General features: G+C 65.1%; 2 protein-coding genes across 16 annotated transcripts in view; both read left to right on the forward strand.

Moving 5' to 3' along the window:
* ANKS1A (ankyrin repeat and sterile alpha motif domain containing 1A) overlaps nt 1–22,032 on the forward strand; it is a gene marked incomplete at its 3' end in the record, with an annotated part of 164,746 nt that overhangs the window by 134,968 nt on the left and 7,746 nt on the right. For 14 of the 15 annotated variants that reach the window (XM_084889992.1, XM_084889996.1, XM_084889985.1 and 11 more), the window contains 7 exons: nt 2,092–2,158; nt 6,772–6,878; nt 18,305–18,403; nt 19,057–19,209; nt 19,296–19,403; nt 20,249–20,413; nt 20,766–20,891. In XM_084889992.1, the coding sequence (XP_084746118.1) occupies nt 2,092–2,158; nt 6,772–6,878; nt 18,305–18,403; nt 19,057–19,209; nt 19,296–19,403; nt 20,249–20,413; nt 20,766–20,891 (825 nt within the window). The remainder of the gene's footprint in view (nt 1–2,091; nt 2,159–6,771; nt 6,879–18,304; nt 18,404–19,056; nt 19,210–19,295; nt 19,404–20,248; nt 20,414–20,765; nt 20,892–22,032) is intronic. The other variant, XM_084889987.1, reaches the window with a different exon arrangement.
* Nucleotides 13,094–18,294, forward strand: LOC311625674 (uncharacterized protein; the record flags this gene model as incomplete). Its single annotated transcript, XM_084890210.1, has 3 exons — nt 13,094–13,167; nt 15,591–16,517; nt 16,548–18,294. 3 exons carry the CDS (start codon nt 13,094–13,096, stop codon nt 16,720–16,722), a joined length of 1,176 nt encoding a protein of 391 aa, XP_084746336.1. The 3' UTR covers nt 16,723–18,294.

The following is a 22,032-nucleotide window of genomic DNA, read 5'->3' on the forward strand; positions in this document are numbered from 1 at the left end:
GCTTCACCTGGCGCTGGCGTGGCATTGCGAGCAGCCAGGGGGAGCAGCCCGCGGGAGAAGAGCCTTCCCTGTGGGAGGCCGGCTGCTCCGGGGAACGGCGGGACCCCTGGGTGGAAGTTAGAAAAAAGGTTTAAGTCGTGAAAAGATAAACGCTTTAAATCAGTGTTTTCTGCAAATGGAGTGAATTGACTGGGGCAGTTAGCAACTGCCCGTCTCTGGAAGGCCTTCGCAGGGTCAGAGGGCGGGTAGGCCCCGTGTGGTCTGTGCCTGTAAGCATCCTCAGGTGGCCTGCCCCTGTGAACAAAGGTGCCCGTGGGGCAGTGTTCGCTGTGGCCCTGCTCACCATGAGAGGACCGGAGACCACACGCGCCCGGCAGGGCCTGGTAAATATGGCACAGCCACACGGGATGCTGTACCTCATCCATTTAAAACGTTTCTTTTTCTTAAAGTTCTCTTCTGTAGGAAGAATTCCAAGGAGTAGTATTAAATGGAGGTGGGATGTAGTATTAAATGCCTCCATCAGTGGGGAGGTGGGATCCATAGATCCAGAGGATACTGGAGCGGCTGGTTATACTGGTTTCCTCCGGAGAGAAGAACTAGGCCCCATGGGCAGGAGACTTCTCTGAATGTCCTTTGTACCTTTGAATTCTGAGTCATATGAATGTATACCTGTCAAAAAATGAATGTGAGAAAAATGTTTTAACACTTTAAGGTAAGTTTCACTGGGCCAGAGCATCCCGACGCCGGAGGGACGTGGAAAGCTTACTGGCCTTTCATTGAGCATCTTCTGTGAGCCAGGCCTTCAGCCACATGCTTTCTGCCCCTGATACTCCTGGTCCACACCACCCTTCGTGGGAGGTAGGACCTCTCACTGCTTTACAGGCTGGACACGGAGGCACGGGCGTCCACCAGGCCGCTCCCTCGCACCGCGCTGCCTGCGGAGGGGCGGCCCTGAGACGGCGGGACCAAGGAACGGAGCCTGTGGGCTGCTGCTGCCTCGGCCACCGCTCCGCCCGTCAGCTGTCCTGGTCCCGTGGCTTTTGCGGAGCCCAGGGTGGAGTGCGCAGTGTGTGCTAGCAGGCAGTCATTTCTGCAGCTGGAGAATGTCTCCTTCCTGGCTGCCGGGGGGTGCGGCGTGGGGGGGTGGTGGCGAGTGCGGGCAGGGCAGGGCGGGCTGCCCTGAGCTCTTCTGCGGGTGTAAATGTGCCAGCTTTGTCTGCCAGCTGCAGGCTGGCTGGAGAGCGGCTGTTTTTCTGATTGTCAGTCCCAGGCTTCTCGCTGGCACTTAGAGGAGAGCCTCCAAGCTCTGGTACAAAAGGTTCTCACCCCGTTTCTTTGGAAAAAGAGCAAGTGAATGAGCTCATTGTCACTGCAGCCCAGAAAGGAGGAGGGGGGAAGAGAAGGTGGCCCCTCGCTGCCCAGGCCTGGCCCTGGCCAGGTGTCCTGGGGAGGGGGCTTGGGTCTGGCTCGGGGTGACCAGAGCCAGATGGCTGGGCAGGGGGTCCATACCGGGCCAGCGCTGGGGACATGAGACGCGTTGAGACCAGGGTTCGGCCGTGGTCCTGGGGACAGTGTCTGGCCCTTCGCACCCTGACGCTGAGCTCTGTCGGATTGCTGGCCCCAGGGAGCGAGGACCCTCCTCTCAGGGTGACGGGCTCTCTCTGCTCTGGAAGGCGGCCGCACCGCAGCTGGCGGGCACGCAGTCTCGGTGATCTGTTGAGTGCTTGTGACTTGCCCCTGCTCTGGGCACATGGGGTGTGGCCTGCGGTGAAGCTGGCACCTCTCTCGTGGACTGGAATGCTAGCAGTGCAGGGACATGTGCCCAGTCCCGCCTGGTCCGGGAGAACTGGGGGGGCTTTGGCATCTCCACCCACTCACGCCCTTCAGAGCATGTCTTCAGACTCCCTTCTCTCCCCCCCCCCCCCGCCCCCTCCCCCCAGTCCCCGGCTGTGGCCACTGGGGCCCCTGTCGTCTGTGGCAGATCCTGGTGCCTTGCAGGCTGGTGCTCCCTTGGGATCTCGGAAGAGTCTGGAGGTGAGCTGCCCATGCCCGAGCCTGACGGCCTCTCCCTGTGTTCCTCTTCCATTTCAGATCGAGAAGATCATGAGCTCTATCGGAGAAGGGATCAACTTTTCTCAGGAGCAGCAGAGGATCTCAGGTAGGTGCCGCCACGTCTCCCGCGCACATGGGCCTTGGCGCCCTCCTGCCCCAGTTCCTCTGGCCCCGAAGGCGGACCCTGAGGGCGAGAGGTCAGCCTCAGGCCACGGTGCTCCACTCAGCAGCTCCTTGTCCGGCAGCCCCGCTCCCTGGCCTCTGTGGAGCCATGGCTCCTTCACGTGACGGAGGGCATGTGTGCAAGTTGCGTGTCGGTCTGCCTATTCAGAAACTATTTTTCCTAATGAGCAGCGGGCACTCATTCTTGTCATGAATGTAGCTGACTCCGGAGCTTCTCGGTGTTGGGGTCCCCGCCGGGGGACTCGCCCAGGCCCGGCCTCGGGCTGTGAGCGGCATCTCCCCGGGGCTCGGTTTTGCTTCCTCCTGTGTCTCTCTTCATCTCTCCGTTTCCTCAGTCACCATCTTTTTCACTTCAGCTCACTACTACTTTGGGTGTTTTTTCCATCTCAAAGCCCCAGGGGTGAGGTCTGCCTTTCTTTCCTGCACCTGAAACGGGGGGGGGCCAGGGCGGCCTTATCTGAGCTGCTGTCCTCGGTAACAGAGTGGTCACTTTCTCAGGTCAGGCGGCACTTCCAAAGGTGCCTCTCAGAGCGGCGCTCACGCTCCTTCCCCCCAGCAGATCCTCCCCCTCAGCCCTGCCCGGTCTCTGCCCCTTACGGGGGGCCTCTCTGCACCCAAGGGATAGGCTTCCTCGCCTGCTCGGAGGCTCCTACCTGGACCTGTGAGCCCACGTGACCTCTGGTTCCTTGTGGGCCTCTGGCCCTGGCGGGAGGTCTGGTGGGTGGGGGCGCATGTGCACGTCGGGGAGAAAGACCTGCTGAGGCATGGGCTGTGGCGGGAGTGCAGGCCCCGGGGCCCCGTCCTGGATTCAAATCTGGTTCCAGATCCGTGTCTCGGACAAGCCACTAGCCCCTCTGAGCCCACTCCTGCCATTGGCTACAGTCCCTGCACTTAGGTTGTGGGACTGAGTGATGGATGTGTGCAAACACTCGAGCTGAGAGACACTCGGTCAGCAGTGGCTGTGCTTGCTTCCACCCCGACTCGTCCGGAGAATGCCGGCTTGCCTCCGCCTTTCTCAGACTGGGTCCAGGGGCGCCCTCCCCCCAGCAGCCTTGCTTCCCGGGGTCCCAGCAGGGCCCAGCTGGCTGTGGTCTGTCTTTGTCTCGGGTTGCGGAGGGTCCACAGAGGGGCTCTGTGGCTGTGGCCCTGTCTGCAGGCACTTGCTGCTCTCAGGCCTGCAACCTCACGCTCGGCTGTAGTGTGCAGGCCTGACCAAGGGTCAGGTGTCTGAGGGACAGAAGTTGAGGGCTGAGACCAATACCGCTGCCCTTACAGAGCTCTGCCAGGGATGGTGGGCACCTCCGGGCTGAGTGGCTGACAGTTCAGCCGAGGCCGGTCTCGCTCCTCACCCCTCTGTATCAGAGGAGCCCCACCTCCAGGTGCTTGAGAGCTTGGCTGTGCAGTCACCTCTTGGCGGGGCTCATTCGGGAGATCGGCTGCACCTCTGGCAGCTCAGAGGAGCCCTTGTCCTTGGGGCGCTCAGAGCCCTTCCTTTGCTGCCGGTTCTTGCCCCCATGACCCACGTGAGGGATGGGAGTGGGTTGGTCCTGCTACCCCCTAGGCTTCTGGATCCCAGCACCATCTTGTTTTCATGCTCATTGGGTTGACTCCCCTCATACTCCAGCTTAGGACGTCAAAGGCAGGCTCCCGAGGGTGGCCACTGGGACAGGGTGCCATCGGGACAGTGAGGTCACCCGGACAGCATGTCCACCATGCGGTCGAGCCCCCTGCTGGGCGTGACGTGTGGAGAGGGTGGGCTCAGTCTGCTGGGCTCTGCTTTCTGTCTGTCAGGAGTGGGCTTTTGCCAGGACCCCACGGAGCACCAGGCCTCAGCCAGAGCGGGGTGTGGTATTTTTGGATGGCCCTTGGGCTTCTGGGTCCCGGAAAAGGGCCTGGGCTCGGGGCCTGCCCCTCCTGCAGCCAGCCCTCAGCTGAGCGTGGGAGACCTGGCAAGACCTCTGTAGCTCTCGGGTCTCAGTCCTCTTTGGGGCTGTGAGCCCCTGAGCCTCCAGCATTGGAGCCAGTTACCTGAATCCCTGACAGGTGTCCTTTCCAGCTCACCCCACATCACGAGTCCAGGAGGGTGAGCCTGCCCGCTGGCCAGGCCACTCTGGCTTTGTCCTGTCAAGCAGAAGAGACTGCCTGGCTTCTTTTGCCAACGCCACCATTCTCACTGAAGCCTGCTCCCCCTGGGGCCTCCTCCCTGGCCAGCCCCAAGCCGGGCCGGCAGCCGCCTGTTGGGTGCAGTTCCAGCATGCTGAGAGGTGGCTGTGGTCCTTGCGTGTCTTCTGCACATGTTACCTCACTGTCTCCACAGCTGGACGTGGGGCTTGGTCCTGGCTCCCCGGTCCCCGGTGCCGCCCCTCCGGTGCCTCCTTCGGGTTGTGGGCAGCGTGCCCGGGGCTTCTCCCTGCCCTCCACAGGCCGGAGAGAGGCGCTCGTGCTGTTTGGTGCGCTCACCTGCGGAGTGTCGGTGTCACGGCCTTACTTGGCCGCTGTATTTTTTATGCCTCTATGCATCTTGGCAGAAAGGCAGTCATTCCTTAACCCTGGCTGTGTCCTCAGGGCGGTGACCGTCCTCGGTCCCCTCTCTGGCCGTCCTAGGAGCCGCCAGCCAGAGCCAGAGGCATGTTCTTCTCTGTCCTCCCTGAGCCCCTTCCTGCCCTTGCCACTGGCGGGTGTGGGCCAGCGGCCGATGTTGGGAAGCCTGTCATTTGTTTGGCTGCTCGTGCTGCCGTGTCCTCCCTCAGCGGTGGCAGCGGCAGCAGCCTCTGCTTCGATGTCCGATGCCTGATGTATTTCCTGAGCGAGGAGGGGAGGAGGGGAGGAGAGGGGAGGGCCAGGATGATGAGAGTGAGCAGGGACGGTGGAGCGGCCGGCAGCAGGCGGCGTGGCGCCCAGGAGCTGTAGACAAAGCCCTCCGCCGCGGTCGTTGGGAGCGCACACGCCCTCTGGCAGCAGGCAGCACCGCAGCCGGCCGGCCGGCGGGATCACAGGCAGGGATGAATCAGCAGCCGGGAGCCCCTGGCCTCACGGGTGGACAGGAGCCTGCTGCATAGGTCCCTGGAGCTGACAACCGCTCAAGGGCAGGGGAGCTCAAGTGGCCCCGGACCCGGCATCTTGGGCTGCCGTTGCCGCGCGGGAGGCCGCGTCCCCGGCCACCGCCTGTCAGCGGAGGACAGATGAGGGGCAGCCCGGGACCCTGGGCCCCCGGGTCTCCTAGACAACCATGCCGGGGGCCTGGCTGCCCCGAGGCAGGAGTGCCGGGAACAGCAGGATGACTCCCACCAGCAAGACTGCCGGGATTCTCTGGAGGTGACGCTTTCGTCGTTGGCTCTTCTCTTCCTTCCTCGCACCTCTCTCTCCTCCCCTTTTCCTTTTCCTCCTGTATCCGTGCTTGCCCCCGAGCACCAGAGAAGTAGGCGGGGGTTAAGGCGTTGAGCTCCGAGCGCCCCAGGCCTGCCGGGAAGGGCTGGACTTCCCCTCACCCCCCTCCCTGCCTTCCCGGAGGAGCTCGCCGGGATCCGGAGACTCCGGGGGACACTTGCGTCTCTCTCCCTCAGCCAGCGGGCGGAGAACGTGCACAGACTTAAGCCGCCAGCGCGGCCGACAGGACTGCTTCCTCTGCTCTGCTCTGCCTGGGTTTTCTCATCTTTAGCCAAGAATGGGGTCTGCCTGCCTGCTTTCCACCTGGGCAGGCAGGTGAGCCACAGGAACAGTCACAGCCGAGGACAATGAACGCCCAGCCCCTGCACGCCCGCCCGGCCGGGGAAGGCAGCCCTTCAGACAGCGCCCCGGCCCGGGAGACGCCCAGGGTCTAGCGAGGACCTGGCCCCTGGCCCGCTGGCCGCACCGCCCTGCGGAGCGCGATGTCGCCGTCCCAGCACAGCACCCGGAGCCTGGTCTCCGCGCCGTGGCCCGCGCGCCCCGCTCAGCCCCTCGCCGCCTGAGCCCCTGGCACAGAGGGCCATGGTCTGCCTGTTCCGGGACTGTTGGGGGAGAACAAGTAAATGCCTCCTCTCCTGCCGTGTGCACTGCTGCTTGTGTTGCATGTGCTGGGTCCCCGCGAGCAGCCGCTGCTCCCCTCCCGGAGCCCTCGGGGCCGTGTCCCGGGCTGCATGAAGATGCGTGTGCTCTCCTGACCCGTGTGTGCGGCAAGGTCGCAGGACTGGACCCGCGCCTCAGCCCGTGGGGCTCCGGATGCATGGATGTCAGGGCTCCCAGCCCCGCTGGTGCCGTGGGACCAGACGCTGTGAACGCTGATGTGGAGCTGACCTGGACACCTTGGGGGTCAGCTTCCCGGCCGGCGGGCAGAGGCCGTGCCCGAGGCTGTGGGTGTGCACGGCGCCTGGCGGGCCGCCCCCACCTGCACACGGACGAGGCGCTGCGGGTCCCCCGCTCTCGCCTCCTGTCCGTGGTTTGGCTGCTTTATAGTGATGATCATGATGTGGCAGTGCCATCTGTCTTCCTCCGAGTGCCGCTGCTGCCTGAATGGTTTTTCCCTTTGCAAGTGTCTGCCGGTTCCTCTCTCGGCAGGTTCGCGGGTGCTGGAGCAGAGTGTCGGGGCGTGGCTGGCAGCGCTGGGCCTGCAGCAGTACGAGAGCCGGCTGCTCCTGAACGGCTTTGACGATGTCCGCTTCCTGGTAAGTGCGGGGCGGCGGGGCGTGGGAGCCGCACCCACTGCTGGCTGAGGCCTGGGCCCCCCAGAGCTGACCCAGTCTCAGCCGCCATGTCAGGGTCCTTTCTAGACAGTCCCCCTGCTCTGCTCCCCAAACTCCTGCGGGAGAGCTCTTTGCACATCTGCATCCCAGGAGGGGGTCCCTGACCGCAGACCCCCGTCCCCTCCGGGGCCTCAGGCCTGGGGCCAGCGGGTTGGCGAGGCCTCGGGCCATGTCGTTCCAGTGGACAGAGTTCTGCTGGACGGACAGCCAGTCCTGTGCGGACTCCCCTGTCTTTGTCGGATGCTGGAAGTTTCCTTTGTTCTAGAACTTTCAGTCCAGCAGGTAGTCACTGCGCTGGTCGCTGTCTGAGACGCTGCACGCCCCAGGCGCCGGGTGCCCAGTGGCCCGAGCAGAGGCCGCGGTGGGGTTGGAGGGCTGGCTGCTGCTCTGAGGTGTAACGTTGTCCTCTCTTCTTACAAACACGAGGGTTGAAACAGAAAAGGAAAATGTAGGCGTCCTTCCTCAGGCTCCGTGAGGGCCTCCCTCCGATGGAGTGAAAGCACTGAGGACAGGGTGCTGAGCTGGCACCTCTCTGAGGGCAGCTCCCTCTCTCCCCTCTTCCCCCAAGACCTCCCTGGGGGTCACAGCTGAGCACAGGACTGGCCCCTCAGGGCGGCATGCAGCCTCTCACGGGCCTGCTGTGTGCTGGGCGCTGTCGGCAGTGGCATGCTGGGCTCACTGGCTCCCAGCAGCCCTGGGTGAGCTCTACGTTAGCAGCTCCATTTCCCAGACGCAGAGCAGGAGGGGCCTCTGTGGTCACAGCGCCAGGCACTCTGAGCCCGAGGGTCCGGCTCTGACACGGAGCCACACGTGCCTCTTCCACATGGATGTGGGGTGTGGGTGTAACAGTTCATGTGTTTTAAGTCGCCGTCTTCATGTGTTACCTCAGGAGCTCGGTTTGAGGGGAACTTGGCACGCCTGCCGCCTGCTCTCACAGTCCAGGAACAAAGTCCTACGTGGCACTGAGCAGATCCCCACCGGCACCACCTCCCCCTGTGCCCTGGCTGGGGACCCCGCTCTGCTCTCAGGGCCCGGCCTGGGCTCCCAGGAGAGCTCCCGGACCCGGCCGTCCTTCTCCAGGGCGGGCTGACGTCGGCAGCAGCCACCTTCCGAAGCCCGTCTAGGGCCAAACTGTTAGTCGTTAGCTTTAAAAAATGTTAGGTTTTAAAATGAAAGTTTTTTTAAATGTACCTTTATGATTCCAGAGAGGAAGGGAGAGGGAGAGAGAGACAGAAACATCAATGATGAGAGAGAATCATTGATGGCTGCCTCCTGCATGCCCCACATTGGGGATGGAGCCTGAAACCTGGGCACGTGCTCTGGACAGAATTGAACCTGGGACCCTTCAGTCTGCAGGCCAATGCCCTGTCCACTGAGCCAAACCAGCCTGGGTGACAATTTCTTTTTAAAGTTAAATTAAGTGTATTTATGGTTCTTGCAACCTAACCCCTGGCACGCCAACGTCCCTGAGGGAGGGCTGACAAACCCAGACTGGAGGCAGGTTCAGCCTTAAGGGGATGGGACCCCTGGCACCGAGTGGAGAGGGGCCCTCCCTCTGACGCACCCTCTGCTCAGACGGGCGAGGGAAGGGGCCGGGACATCATGTGTCCCCTCCCTGGGCTTCAGTGCTTTCGGGGCTGAGCTCTTGACTTCTCGCTCCTCCTGCTCATTTTGGAAAAGGTAAGGTTCCCAGCCCTCGAATATCCGGGCACCATTAAAACCGCTGCCCTGCCTTCCCTGTGCCCGACCAGCAAGTAGTAGGGCGGCACCCGCCAGGCCAGCGGTCCACTCAGGACGCAGGGCCTGTCAGAAGGCGTCTGTCCCCCTGGCCCTCAGGAGGGAGGCCAGCGGCTCCCTTTTCCAGGCCCGCCAGGCCCTCCTGTGGCCCCGGGCCAGGCTGCTCCTCTCGCAGCTCTGGGTTCCTCGGGGTCTGCATGGGACTCCCGAGTTACTTCAGGCACCAGAGTGGCCTTGCAAAGCATCCTGGGTAATTGCATGTAAATTGCCAGATGGGTTGTGAGGCTAATTAAGTTTTAGCAACCAGAAAAACGAGGACCAAAACACACGCGAGGGGCCCTGTTTGTGTAGAAACATTGCATATGGTGCCACGTCTGTCGCGCTGGCAGTGCTGCGTCCCAGTGTGGGTTCAGTGCTGCCGTTGTCGCCCTTGGTTCTGAACTGCCCTGGAGACTCTCCTGCAAATTGCTCACGGGGAAGCCGGGCTCCAGCTGTAGTGAGAACATCTGGAAACAGGGTGTTTCACAGACGAGGCACTGCAGTGGGTTTCCCCTGAAGGGCGCCCACAGGTTTGTGGTGGAGGAATACAGCGCATCTGTGGTGTCATGCAGCCCCTCCCAGCGGAGGGGACTCAGCCTGTGGTCTAATCATCCCTCTGTCCTCGCCATGATGTGTTCAGGGACGGGCGCGCCCCAGATGTGGTATATATATCCCATCTGTGTTTGCCATCGCGAGGCTGACTTAGAGCGCGCTCCATACTGAGCAAAAGTGTGTCTCCTCAGGCTCCTGTCCCAGGTGTAGCTTTAGAAAAGTGAGGGCCGGTCCTGGCTCATCTCCTCATCCTCTCTCTCTCGGCTGCTCCTCCTGTGAGGTGCTGGATGGGCTAGACCAGCGACACTGCAGCTGGACCTGTGTCCACATCTCTTGCCTGCAGGCAGAAGGGCCTTTGATTGGTAGGGGCAGGGCGGGGGCGGGGGCAGGGGCCTCCAGGTGCGCCAGGCTGAGCCTGGGGCTGGCACCACTCTGCCTCACACAGGCCTTGCCCGCAGGGAATGGGCTTTCCTATGAGCAGGGAGGAGGCCGTGGGTGGCGGCAGGTCTGCAGCCCCCAGCACGCGGGTCTCCGTGCCTGGGGCTTCGTGCAGGTGTTGGCTGAGTGAGTGACGGCGTCCCTCAGTGACGGGGTACCATGTGCACATTAAAAATGTGCTTTTGAATCGTGTCTGATGTGGGAACACATGTACCTTGGAGCTGAGGAGGAGTCTGAGACGCGGATGTGGTGTGCACCGGGATCTGCATGCAGGGCTGTCTGGGAGCACCGGCTTTTTCTTTGGGTGTAATGGATCCTGCGCTCTCCGCAGTGGGTGGGTCTGAAACTGGAAGAGCAAGTAGCAGGTGCCCTGAGAGGCCCGTCCAGCTGGGAGCGCAGGCACATGTAGCAGTGAAGCGGCAGCCGGGCCAGTGCTGAGTGCCCAGGCGCAGAGGGAGGGGCCCCGGGGCGGTGGTGGAGTTGCAGGTGGGCGCTGAGGCCCAGAGGCGGGCACTGCGAGCAGGTGGCACCCCCTCGCCCTCTCCCCTCCCAGGCTTCAGGGGGAGGTACTGCCAGCACTCGGTCGGTCCGCACGCCTGCCTCCACTTCCCCCCAGTCTGCCCCTTCCTCCCGCCACACCCCAGGTGTGCTTTCCCTGCAGCCTCAGAGTGTGGGGAGCTCAGGAGCTGGGCTTTGAGAGGCCCCTCAGGCAGCGTGTGTCCTGGGCTCCGTGGTCACTTAGGAACTTAACGATCGGTGTCCCGGGGCTGGTGCACAGCAGCTGCTTCCCCGTCTCTGTCGTGCGCACTGCAGGCCCCTTCTAGCACATGGCTCCCCTCCGCCAGCCCCGGGGTTACTCAGAGTGACGGCAGGGACAGGGGCTGTAGCAGCAGCAGCTGTGTCTGCCTGGCACCGCCCCGGCCTCCAGCCCCAGGGAGGGGCATCCGAGCGCCAGCCTCCTGTCTGTTAACAAACCACTTGCAGATGGTATTGGATGCAACAGGTCCCGGAGCAGCTTCCGGATGCTGGCATCTCGGCGTGAGTGTGGCAGAGGTCCTATCCTGGCATCTCTGACTGTGGCCACTTCGCTTGAGAACCCAGAGGGCAGGGCCGTGTGTCTCTAAGGTACAGGGTTCAGGGTCCAAGGGCGTCCCTGCAGCCCATCTGTGGACTCCTGGTCTCATTCAGGACTCAGGAATTAAGTAATTTCCCCAAGGCCGTCCCTCAAGCAGGCAGCTGGCTGTGACTGAAGCCAGGTCTCCTGGCCCAGAGGTGCCCTCGCCCCCTCGGCAGGCCCCATGCCGCCCTTTCTCAGGAGGGAGCTGTGCCCGCCTCCTGCTCAGTGGGTTGCCCGGAGTTGGAGCCTGGCATCTGAGCCAGGGGTAGGTTAGCAGTCACTCTCAGGTGCCGCTGGGTCAGGCAGACCACCGTATCCACCCGCTGTGTGCTGGCACCTTCTGCAGAGGGCCGGAGACGGAGCAGAGTCAGTCCCCGCGAGCTCCTGGCACTGGCTCAGGGCCCGCCCTGCCCCTCTAGACCTGCAGCTGCCCCACCGCATGGCACGGCGCAGGAGCTCCGGCCTCCGGTAACCGTCTGTAACCCGCCAATCAAGGGTCTACACTGCCTGTCACTACGTGAGCCATTTTAACAGCAACAGGTGGAATAAAATATGAGTGTTCATTCCAATCCTACCGGCAGTGTGGGAGAGCAGCAGATCACCCACAAAAATCTGCTCTGCACTCCCCCGCTTCCCTCCGTAAGGCAGCTGTTTATATTGGGTAAAGGGTGCAAAGATCACCTGGGAAGTAGGCAAAGGATAGGCCAAACGGGCAGTTTGCAGGTCTAGAGATGTGCAAAGGCCTTCGGGCAAGCAGAGGCTGGGGTCTTCACAGGACTTAGTGGTTAGCAAAGGGCTGGGATCTTCAAGGCCGGAGGCTCTGTCCTGCAGGGAGGCTGTCCGTCCTTCCATGGCAGTGGGCAGCTCCCTGCTGAGGGGGATGGGCTGCGTTTCCGGTGACTCGGAAACCTCCTGGCTAACAGCACGGTGAACTTTCTTACAAGTGCAGCCGGTCCCCAGCGTTCTGTTCTAACTGACACTGCCACTCGGATGAAGCTCGGGCCAGGGCAGCCCGCTGAGGCCGCCATTCAGTGAACCGGACAGGGAAGCAGGACAGGAAGCTCATGGCCCCCCTTCCTGGCAGAGCGCGCTGGCCCGGGAGTCAGGAGACAGGCTTCCAGGTCCCCTCTGATCCGGGGCCGGGGGCTCGGCCTCCCTGTTCCTCCCTGTGCCCTGGGACCGCACTTGGCGGCTAACTTCATGGGCATGAGGTCTAGGGGGCCCATTGTTACCTGTGGGGACCAAGGCGGGAGGCGGGAGGTGTGTGCCCTGCACTGCGGCCGGCAGCAGCCGTTCCCTGCAGGAAGCAGTCGGTGTCCTCGCATCCAGCCGGTCAGGTGCTTTGGGTGGTCTTGGGATCAAGCCCTTTGACCCCAGTCTGACTTGGGCCTGGTGATTGGGGTGACTATGGCACCTCAAATAAGGCCTCAGAAAGGCAAATGTTGGGCGGATGGGCAGCAGATGGGTGGCCGGATGCTGTGCCGGGTGCAGAGATGGGGCACAGGGACCTGCTTGGAGGACCAGGTCATGAGGCGCTGCTTCCCAGCACCTGAGCACCTCATGAAGGGACAGGTGGACGGCCCGGCTGCAGGAACCGGGGACCTGTGACCTTGGAACTAGCTGCTCCCGGTCACCATCAAGGTCTCTCTTTTCATGCGAGAACTGGGCTGGGGTGGGGGTCGAGGTGTGAGGTGGGGAGCAGGAGGGTGTCAGCCAGGCAGGCACAGGCCGGCTGCCAGGCAGCCGTGAGCAGTGAGCGCAGAGCCCGGGCACCGTCCTGCCGGCAGCTCCGTGCTCGGCACACGGAAGTCCTTGGTCAACCCTGCCCGGCGGTTGGGTGTATGCCTGTCGACCAGGTTCTGGCTTGTACCAATCTTGAGCAGCAAAGTCGGGATTTGAACCAGTTCTGATGTAAATATCGATAGTTCTTGTTCCTTGTTAACGCAGCTGCCACACGGAAGCCTCCAGCCCCTGGCTGCAGCACGGCCTCCACTCTCAGTCGCTAAGACTCCTGGGCCACAGCCCTGCCGCCCCTCCTCTCCCTGGGCCTCCCCTCACAGCCCCGCTCCCTGGGTTGGGGGCCATGGTCTGCACTGGGAGGCAGGTGCGCTCACCCCTCCCACCTGGCCTACCCCCCGGGTGCGTGTGTGGTTGGTTCAGCCCCCGCTTCCCTCCCGGGAAGGCGATGCTGGCTTAGAGCAGGGTCCTGTTCTGTGTCCCTGTGGCCAGTAGAGTGGCCTGGGGACGGCCTGCGATGGAGGAGCCAATGTGCAGTGGAACAATTGGGGCCAGCGCCAGCAGCGAGTGTGAGCACGGCCAGCGCTGTCAGTGGGTGTGAGCAGCGGCTGCTGCCCTGATCGCCCCTCTGGAGTGGAGGGGGCCGGAGAGTGGAGAAGCCCTGAGTGGCGATTGGGGCCAGCAGCCACTGCTCACACCTGCTGACAGTGCCGAGCAATTGGGGCTGGCCCTGGGTGCTGGCAACAGGTGCAAGCAGTGGCTCTGGCACCTGCAGCGGGTTCGAGCGCCCAGCGGGACTGTGGTGTGCGGGAGCAAAGAATTTTTGGTAACTACCAGAGGCTCGCCCCAATGACAGTGACCCCCATTCACCTGCTCCACCATCCCACCACAGCCCTGGCACCCACCATGTTCCACATGTGCCCCCTGGTGGTCAGTGCACTTCATAGCGACTGGTTGTTTGGTTGTTCCGCCCTTTGGTCTATTTGCTTATTAGGGTTTTATATATGTAGATGAGCTTTAGCTGCTCCTTTCCCGGGGGAGGAGCAGCGCTAGCCCCACAAATCAGTGCAGCAATAGGCCTGAGGACTGTCCGCTCACTCAGACCGGCCCCTCCCTCAGCCTCCCACCCTCCCTGCCCTTGATTTAAGAAGTCTGTTCCTAATTTGCTCTTTTCAGGCAAATCCCAGTTGAGTCCCCCACCCCAACCCATCACACCCCCTTCTTCCAGTTCAGGCACCCTCTGTCTGGAGCATCTCTTCCCACTGCCCCTCTCCCTAGACTGAGGGCTGGAGAGGGGGGTGCAGGAGAAGCACCAGGACCGGCACCCCCTCCCCCCAGAGAAATCAGGCCAGGCCAGTAGCTCTGTGGCATTCCTTCTCCCCCAAGAGAGGAGGCCTCAGCCTGGCTTTGTGGTTGATGGCTGGACAAAGGACGGCCATTGTCTGAAGGGAGAGGCCTCACTGGATATGGAAATGAGGCTGGAGGGCGGGCTGAGGGGGAGTTTCTGGGAGCTGATGGCCTCCCACCTCCATGGGAGGAGTCAGTCCGGCAGGTCTGGGGGCAGACACAGGGCACGGGCAGGCGGGGGTAGAGAGCTGCAGGCACACGCTTCCCTCCATTTCACTGCCCTCGGAGCCCTGCGATGAACACCTTCACTCCAGTGCCTGGGCTCCAGACCCGCCGCCACTGGACACTCTGGCTTCCTCCGCTGCAGGCTGGCTGTGCCAACACACACACCCTGGGGCAGCCAGGCAGGGGGAGCCCAGGGAAAGGAGGGGCAGGCTCTGGGGCTCTGCCCCCCAGACAGCTGCGCCCCACCCCCACCCCCACCCCCACCTTGCTGCTCCCCTGCCCCTGGGGGCCTGCCTCTGCTCCGACTGCTCTTCCAAGGCTGCGTTTGAGCGAGTTGGGGTGGAGAGTGGGGCTTCAGGCACATATCCCACAGCCCCACTGGGTCCCAGGGTCCTAGCTGGTCGGAGGAGGGGCAGGTTGGGCCAGCCCCCAAGGAATCGGGTCCCCAGACTGGTGCCAGGGTTGCCCAGCACCTCCAAGCTGAGGGCTCCCCTTCCTCGAGGAGGAGCTGCAGTGTCTGTGGCTTAGGTCTCAGCCCTGGGCTCAGACAGGAGCTGCTGCCGCCCGGGCGGGCTCGCTGAGCTGGCCTCCGGGCCGCGTACAGGAGTGGGCAGAGCCGCGCCGCCCTCGCCCGCAGGCATGGCGTGGGCTCCTACAGATGGGCTTCCCAGGCGCCTCCAGCTCCCCCAGGGACAGCCAGCCCCGCCCCTCCTGGCACCTTCTGCCAGAGGGCTGCCGAGCCCTGTGCCGGAAACAAGGCCCAGGCTTCGGGGGAAGTGCAGATGGCCTCCGCCCGCTTTAGGTCTCCTCAGGCCAGGGCAGAGGCAGCTCAGGGACGGGCTGCGGCTCAGGCCTGTCCCTCCCAGGATGGACCTCTGCTTCCCGCCTCCCGCAGAGCCGGGACTGCCCCCTGCCTGCAGCCTCACAGGCCCCCCGCCTGGTGCCTCCCATGCTCCCCCAGGGAAGCCATCAGCGCACCTCTCCGCCCTCCACCCCTCCTCCAGCCCAGGCCCCTGGGGCTCCCCTTCCCCCCCAGCCCAGACCGCGTCCCAGACCTGGTCCCAGACTGAGTGAGCAGCATTGGCTCCGGCTGATCAGCCTCTTCCCGGTTTTATATCAGTTCCCTCCCAGCCGTACGGATCCTGGCCACTCCGAAGGCTTGCACTGAGCAGATGAAGGGCCGGGCACCACCGTAGGCACCGGCACCGCCATGGGCACAGACCGCAGAGTTGGGAATGAGGTTTCTGCCCGCAGCAGCTGGAGCCTCCGCCGGTCCTGGGCCTGCTGCAGGCACAGGGGCCCACAGTGTGCCAGGCCCCCAGGCCCCCCAGTCCTGCTCCACTGGTTTGAATGGAGATAGTCCAGCAGTTACAGAAACTCCCAGCAAAATATTAACAAGTGAGAGATGTGAAGGATCTTTCCTTCTAAGTCCTCTGGCCAAGAAGCCCGGGTAATCAGAGCTGGAGGCAGAGCTCAGAAGCTGGGCTGGGCCCTGCCACAGGCCTCCCTTGCCTGGAGCCAGGTCTCCCTCAGGCCCCCAGAGGCAGTTCCTGTCGCCTATGCTCCTGGCCTTCCCGGGAGCCCTGTCCCACCCGAGATGCCCCCTGCCCTGACCCTGCCCTGGCTGTAGTCCCCTCTGCCCCTACACCCGCTGCGCTGTGCCCAGGGCTCCAGGCCCCTCCTGCGCCTGCTGGAGCCGAGGAAGCTGCTGGCGGGAGGAGGCGTTCGGGGGGTCGGGCTGTGCAGCCAGGCAGGCACTGCTCTAATGGGCGCCCGTCAGGCAGGGCCAGCCGCGCAGGGCATTCATTCCACAGAGCAGTGTGCCCTGCCCCGCACGAGTCCCACAGGCCGCTGCCTCCCCCAGCCAGCCTGCTCCAGGCCCCCAGACACCGAGGCCGGGCTAGGCCGCGTCCTGACCGTTTGTCCCTCACTGTGCGGCCTTGGTGGCCTCTCTTGTCCACCTCTGTGGGCCACTCAACACAGATTGAATTCTGCTCAGTTAGGGAAGGAAGCACTGCTCCTCCCCCAGAGGTAGAGAAAGGGGGGGTGTCCCCAGCTGCTGCCCGCACCTTCCACTGCCCTGCCCCCCACGCCCCCCCACGCCCGCCTGTGCAGGAGAGCAGCCTGGGCGGGCTTCGCGGCGTGGCGGGCGTGGCGGGCGGAGTCTCGTGGTCCCTCTGCCCACGCTCGGGCTTTCCGTGCACGAGTCCTGGGAGTCAGGCCTCAGACCTGCTTCGTTGTGCAAATGGACCATTTCTAGCTCAGAGGCTGACCAGCACATCTTCAGGTGGTGAAACCCCTGGAGCAGGAGGTGTTTCTGAGCCAGACGTGCCAGGAAGCGCCAAGGGCCGTGTGGCCAGGCGTGCCCGGTCCAGCGGGCCCAGCACTGGGCGTGCCAGGACCCATGCCGCCTGCCTCTTCCCGTGTCCCCGCCCCCCACAGAGCAGTGGTGGCCCCGGACTCTTGTCTGCCCGAGCTCAGCGGCTGAGGACCACTGCTTGCTGTCCTCGTCCCTCGCCGTCTGAGCACAGGTCGTGGGAGGACGGGGCGGCCTGCACCAGTGCTGCCCTGTGACCTGTCCCCTCACCTGCGAGGAACCAGGAGTGAGACACATCAGGACACTGGCACCGTGGGAGACAGCTTGCTGCCTGGGAACACGCACCTTCCCTCAGGAGTGCCGTGTAAATTGAGGGTTTGACTGTAAACAGGAAACGGTGAAATCGCAGGAAGAACGTGGAGGTTGTGAGAACGTTGGAGCAGGAGGTGTTGCTAAGCCGGCCGCGGAGAAGCACGCCCGGCCAGAGAGCAGAGCGAGCCCGCTGCGGAGGACGCGGACACACCCGTCTGCTCTCTTCTGCTCCCTGTGGACTGATCCCGGCCTCAGCCAGGAGACCCACGGCCCCATCGATGGCGCGAAAGGAGAGGCGCAGCCCTGTCCCCGCCCCCCCCCCCCCCCCCCCCCCCCCACGGCGGCCGCAGAGGGAGCTCGGCTTGGTGCTCGAACCCCCACCGGGCTGTGAAGGGTGACGCTCCTGTGAGCCTGGGGGACGGCCGGGCCCCGCGTGCTGTGAGAACACGCGATGGACAGGCCTGGAGGATGGAGGCTCCCGGGGGGCTGTGACTGCAGGACGGGAAGTGTCCGCCCGGAACCAGACCTGCCGGGCGGGGACACACCGGCCAGCAGTCCTGGGAGTCACCCCGGAAGGGCCGCACCGCGCTGCGTGTGAAGCGAAATGGGGAGCGGCCGGTCATTCCTACTCGGCCACCCCGGTGACCGCAGCCTCCGGGGCGCCTGCTAGTGGTCGGAACGTGGGCACCAGGATGACGAGGGGGCGTCCAGGGCAGTGTGAGGCCCCGGGAGGTGGGGCGCTGTGGCTGAGGGGCGGGGCAGCGTGAACTTTCCTGTTTCGTGATCGGAAAACACCTGTCTTGGGGCGGACACGGCTGTGGAGAAGAGGCCATCGCCATGGGGTCGGAGCGGAGGCCTCGTCCATCTGCTCCATCTCAGCTCCGTGCTGGGTGTGTGAGCTCAGGCAGGGTCTGGCCTCTGTCTGCCTCCGTTTCTGTCTGTCAGTGAGGGTTAGGACAGAGCACAGCAGGCAGCGGGGAGGGGGACGGTGTCCATGTAAAGCCCTCATCGGTCACGCAGCACCTCCTCGCTGCTGCACGGAGCCCGCAGCGGGCTCGGCTCTGACCCCCTCCCCGGCCCTGAGACTCTGCCCGCGGCCCGGCTGCGGCAATGGTCACAGCCGTAAACTGTGAAGTCGTTGGTCAGGGACCTGGGCTTGTCTGCCTGTCCTTCGCCTGGGATGGCCATGGAGCCTGCCATTCGCTCGGAGCGGGCGAAGGCGTGCGGCCGGCCTGGGCACGCAGTGTGCCCGGGGCCCGCTGTTCCGGCCAGGCCCGTGCCCACGCCCCTGCCGGAGCCCCAGGCCTGCCAGCTCCCCTGTGGCCGCTCAGGTGGGAGCGGGTGGCTGGCAGACCTGGCTGCTGCTTCCCTCGGCTCCAGCGGGCACACGCCTCCCGGGGACCCGGTCTCCGCTCCCTGGAGCCTGAGGTCTCAGAGGAGGTGGCGTGGAGCCGGGAAAAGCTGGCCTGGCTCCCCAGGCCGCGGCCGCCAGCGCAGAGGCCCTCACACTCGCCTTTCTGCCCTCAGGGGTCTAACGTGATGGAGGAGCAGGACCTGCGGGAGATCGGCATCAGTGACCCGCAGCACCGCCGCAAGCTGCTCCAGGCCGCCCGGGCCCTGCCCAAGGTGACCACCAGCCCCGCAGCCTGGCCTCTCCCCCCACCAGCCGGCCGGGGCATGCGGACCACTTGGGGCGCTCCCCCCCTCCCAGGCCCCAGAGGGCAACAAGGGCCTCAGGAGCCAGCAGAGCGAGAGGGACTGAGAGAACCTGTCCAGCCTCAGCAGGGCTGCAGGCATCTGGCCTGTGCGGCCTGTGCCCACAGGCCTGGCCCCGGAGCCCCTGGGGTTCTCCTGAGACCAGACGGGCCTGTGCGGACCCCTGGCTTCTCCCTGGGGGAGGGCTGGTAGGCCGAGCTCCTCGCTGACCGTCCAGTGCCCCATCCCTTCCATGTGCCCAGAGCGCAGGGAGCACATGTAGTCCCAGCACTGAGCCAGCCCACTTCACACGCACCGTTCTGTCCCGTCAGGTCCGTGACTCAGACACGGGCCTTCTGCAAAGCCTCCGCCTCACTTAACCGGGCCACTGCCCCGGGCCAGGCCAGGCCCGGACCTAGACCCGGACCCGGACCCAGGCCCAGGCCCAGACCGCTGTGGTTGCCAGAGGGGAGGCCCGTACCTATCCAGCCGTGGTCGCTGTGGCTGCGTGCGCTGGCCAGGGTCTCCGCCCGGGACCTTGCCCCGCGAGGGCCGAGGTGTCAGCCCGCCCCCTCGCCCCGCAGGTGAAGGCCCTGGGCTGCGAGGGGAGCAGCCCCCCGTCGGTGCCCTCCTGGCTGGACTCCCTGGGGCTGCAGGACTACGTCCACTCCTTCCTGTCCAGTGGCTACAGCTCCATCGACTCCGTGAGGAACCTCTGGGAGCTGGAGCTGGTGAACGTGAGTGCAGCCGCCTGGCGTGCGCTGCCCGCTGCCCGGTGAGGCACCGGGGCGGGCACCACCTGACTGCGCGTTCCCCCGCCCAGGTCCTCAAGGTCCACCTGCTCGGCCATCGAAAGCGCATCATCGCCTCCCTCGCCGACAGGCCCTACGAGGAGCCGCCCCAGAAGCCCCCGAGGTTTTCCCAGCTGAGAGTGAGTGCGGGGAGCGGCCGTGCTCTCTGTGGTGCTGGCAACTGGGGGGATCACCGGGCTCTCAGAGACGGGACCTCAGCAGAGGACCCTCCCTGTGCCGGGCTGGGCGGGGCAGTGGTTGGGGCTGGTTCTCTGTCCAGCACAGGCCTCCATCTGAGGATCAGCAGGAAGTGCCCTGTTGGGAGAGGCAGGAAACAAGCACGCAGATCCCCCAGGAGGGCCCCTTCGGACAGTGTGCCCGCGCCCGCGCCTGACTCCGAGTCTGGAACGCAGGGCTGCAGGCGGGGTCTGGGCCACGGAGAGCCAGAGCCGAGCCTCACAGTGCTCGGCCGCCAGGCCAGGGCCCCGCTGCAAGGGCGGGCAGACCTGCCCTGGCCCAGGACACTGTCTCCGCCTTCGGGCTGAGCTGCCCGCTGCCGGGGCCTCGGGAAGCGGGTGCTGCTCTGTCCTGCACCCGGGAGCCGCCCTGCGCGCAGCTGTGGGCGCTGAGGCGCTGCCCCGTTCTCTGGGCCTCGTCCCGCTGTGCTGCGAGGTCCTCCAGAGACCCCGAGGGGCTGCGGCAGACAGTTTACCTTTGAAGGCACTTCCCAGCCCTTTTCCTGTGCGGCTCCAGCCAGGGGCGCAGGTCGGGTCAGGGCTCTCCGGCTCCAGCAAGAAGCTGGTTGCTGTGACTGTGCCCAGGCTGGGCCAGCGCACATCGGTCTGGCGCCTCCCGGCCATGCTGTCCTGTCCTGTCCTGTGCCGTCCGTGCCTGCGCTGCAGGGTCGGGGAGGGCCCTGGCAGCCCCGGCCCGGCCCACAGCTGGGCCGCCCCCCGCAGCTCCGCCCCCGCCTCTCCTGCCGCAGTGCCAGGACCTGCTCTCCCAGACGTCGTCCCCCCTGAGCCAGAACGACTCCTGCACCGCCCGGCCCGCCGGCCTGCTGCTGCCTCCTGGGGACTCGGGCAGAAGGCGGCCGGACAGTCTCCCTGACCCCACGGCCCCCTCCCGGGCAGAGCGCTTCAGAGCCCAGGTGGGCAGGGGGGCTGCAGGCGGGTCCCCTCCGTCCCCGGCCCGAGCACGCTGGGCTGGCGTTGGGCCTCCTCCTGGCATCCCGGCCCTTTGCCTTTGCTCCTCGGAGCTGCCCTCCAGATCGGGGTGCCCTCCCCGGCTGCGGGTGCCTCAGTGACGCCCCCACCCAGGACCAGAGCCAGGGCCTCGGCCGGGAGGCTGGCTCCGCTCCCCGGCCTCACGCCCGTGAGCCCCACACGCTTTCCCGCCGTGCTGCGGCCCTTCCCGCCCCCGCTGCCGCCGCCTCCCCCTCACAGACAGGCCGGGGCTGCCCGGCGCCGGGCGGGCGGCCTGTGACGCTGCCTGTTCTGCAGGAAGAGCACCGAGAGGCCAGGCTGACCCTCCGGCCGCCCAGCCTGGCCACCCCTTACGCCCCTGTGCAGAGCTGGCAGCACCGGCCCGAAAAGCTCATCTTCGAGTCCTGCGGTTACGAAGCCAGTGTGAGTGCCTGCCTCTGCCAGCAGCTTCCCGCTCCAGTGCACCCCCACAACCCCCCACAGCCCCCACACAACCCCTCACAGCTCCTCACAGCCCCCCACAGCCCCTCACAGCCCCTCACAGCCCATCACAGCCCCACACAGCCCCTCACAGCCCCCCTCACAGCCCCCCACACAGCCTCTCACAGCCCCTCACACAGCCCCTCACAGCCCCTCACACAGCCCCCCACACAGCCCCCACACAACCCCCCACAGCCCCCACACAACCCCTCACACAGCCCCACACAGCCCCACACAGCCCCTCACACAGCCCCTCACAGCCCCTCACACAGCCCCTCACAGCCTCTCACACAGCCCCTCACAGCCCTACACAGCCCCTCACAGCCCCTCACAGCCCCTCACAGCCCTACACAGCCCCTCACAGCCCCTCACAGCCCCTCACACAGCCCCTCACAGCCCCTCACAGTCCCTCACAGCCCCCACACAGCCCCTCACAGTCCCTCACACAGCCCCTCACACAGCCCCTCACAGCCCTACACAGCCCCTCACAGCCCCACACAGCCCCTCACAGCCCCACACAGCCCCTCACAGCCCCACACAGCCCCTCACACAGCCCCACACAGCCCCTCACAGCCCTACACAGCCCCTCACAGCCCCTCACAGCCCCTCACACAGCCCCTCACAGCCCCTCACAGTCCCTCACAGCCCCCACACAGCCCCTCACAGTCCCTCACACAGCCCCTCACACAGCCCCTCACAGCCCCTCACAGTCCCTCACAGCCCCCACACAGCCCCTCACAGTCCCTCACACAGCCCCTCACAGCCCCTCACTCAGCCCCTCACACAGCCCCTCACAGCCCCTCACACAGCCTCCCTCACAGCCTCTCACACAGCCCCTCACAGCCCCACACAGCCCCTCACAGCCCCACACAGCCCCTCACAGCCCCACACAGCCCCTCACACAGCCCCACACAGCCCCTCACAGCCCTACACAGCCCCTCACAGCCCCACACAGCCCCTCACACAGCCCCTCACACAGCCCCTCACACAGCCCCTCACACAGCCCCTCACAGCCCCACACAGCCCCCCACACAGCCCCTCACAGCCCCTCACAGCCCCTCACAGCCCCTCACAGCCCTACACA

This window comes from Pipistrellus hanaki (assembly GCF_964339955.1).
Source record: "Pipistrellus hanaki genome assembly, chromosome: 7".
Classification (NCBI taxonomy): domain Eukaryota; kingdom Metazoa; phylum Chordata; class Mammalia; order Chiroptera; family Vespertilionidae; genus Pipistrellus; species Pipistrellus hanaki.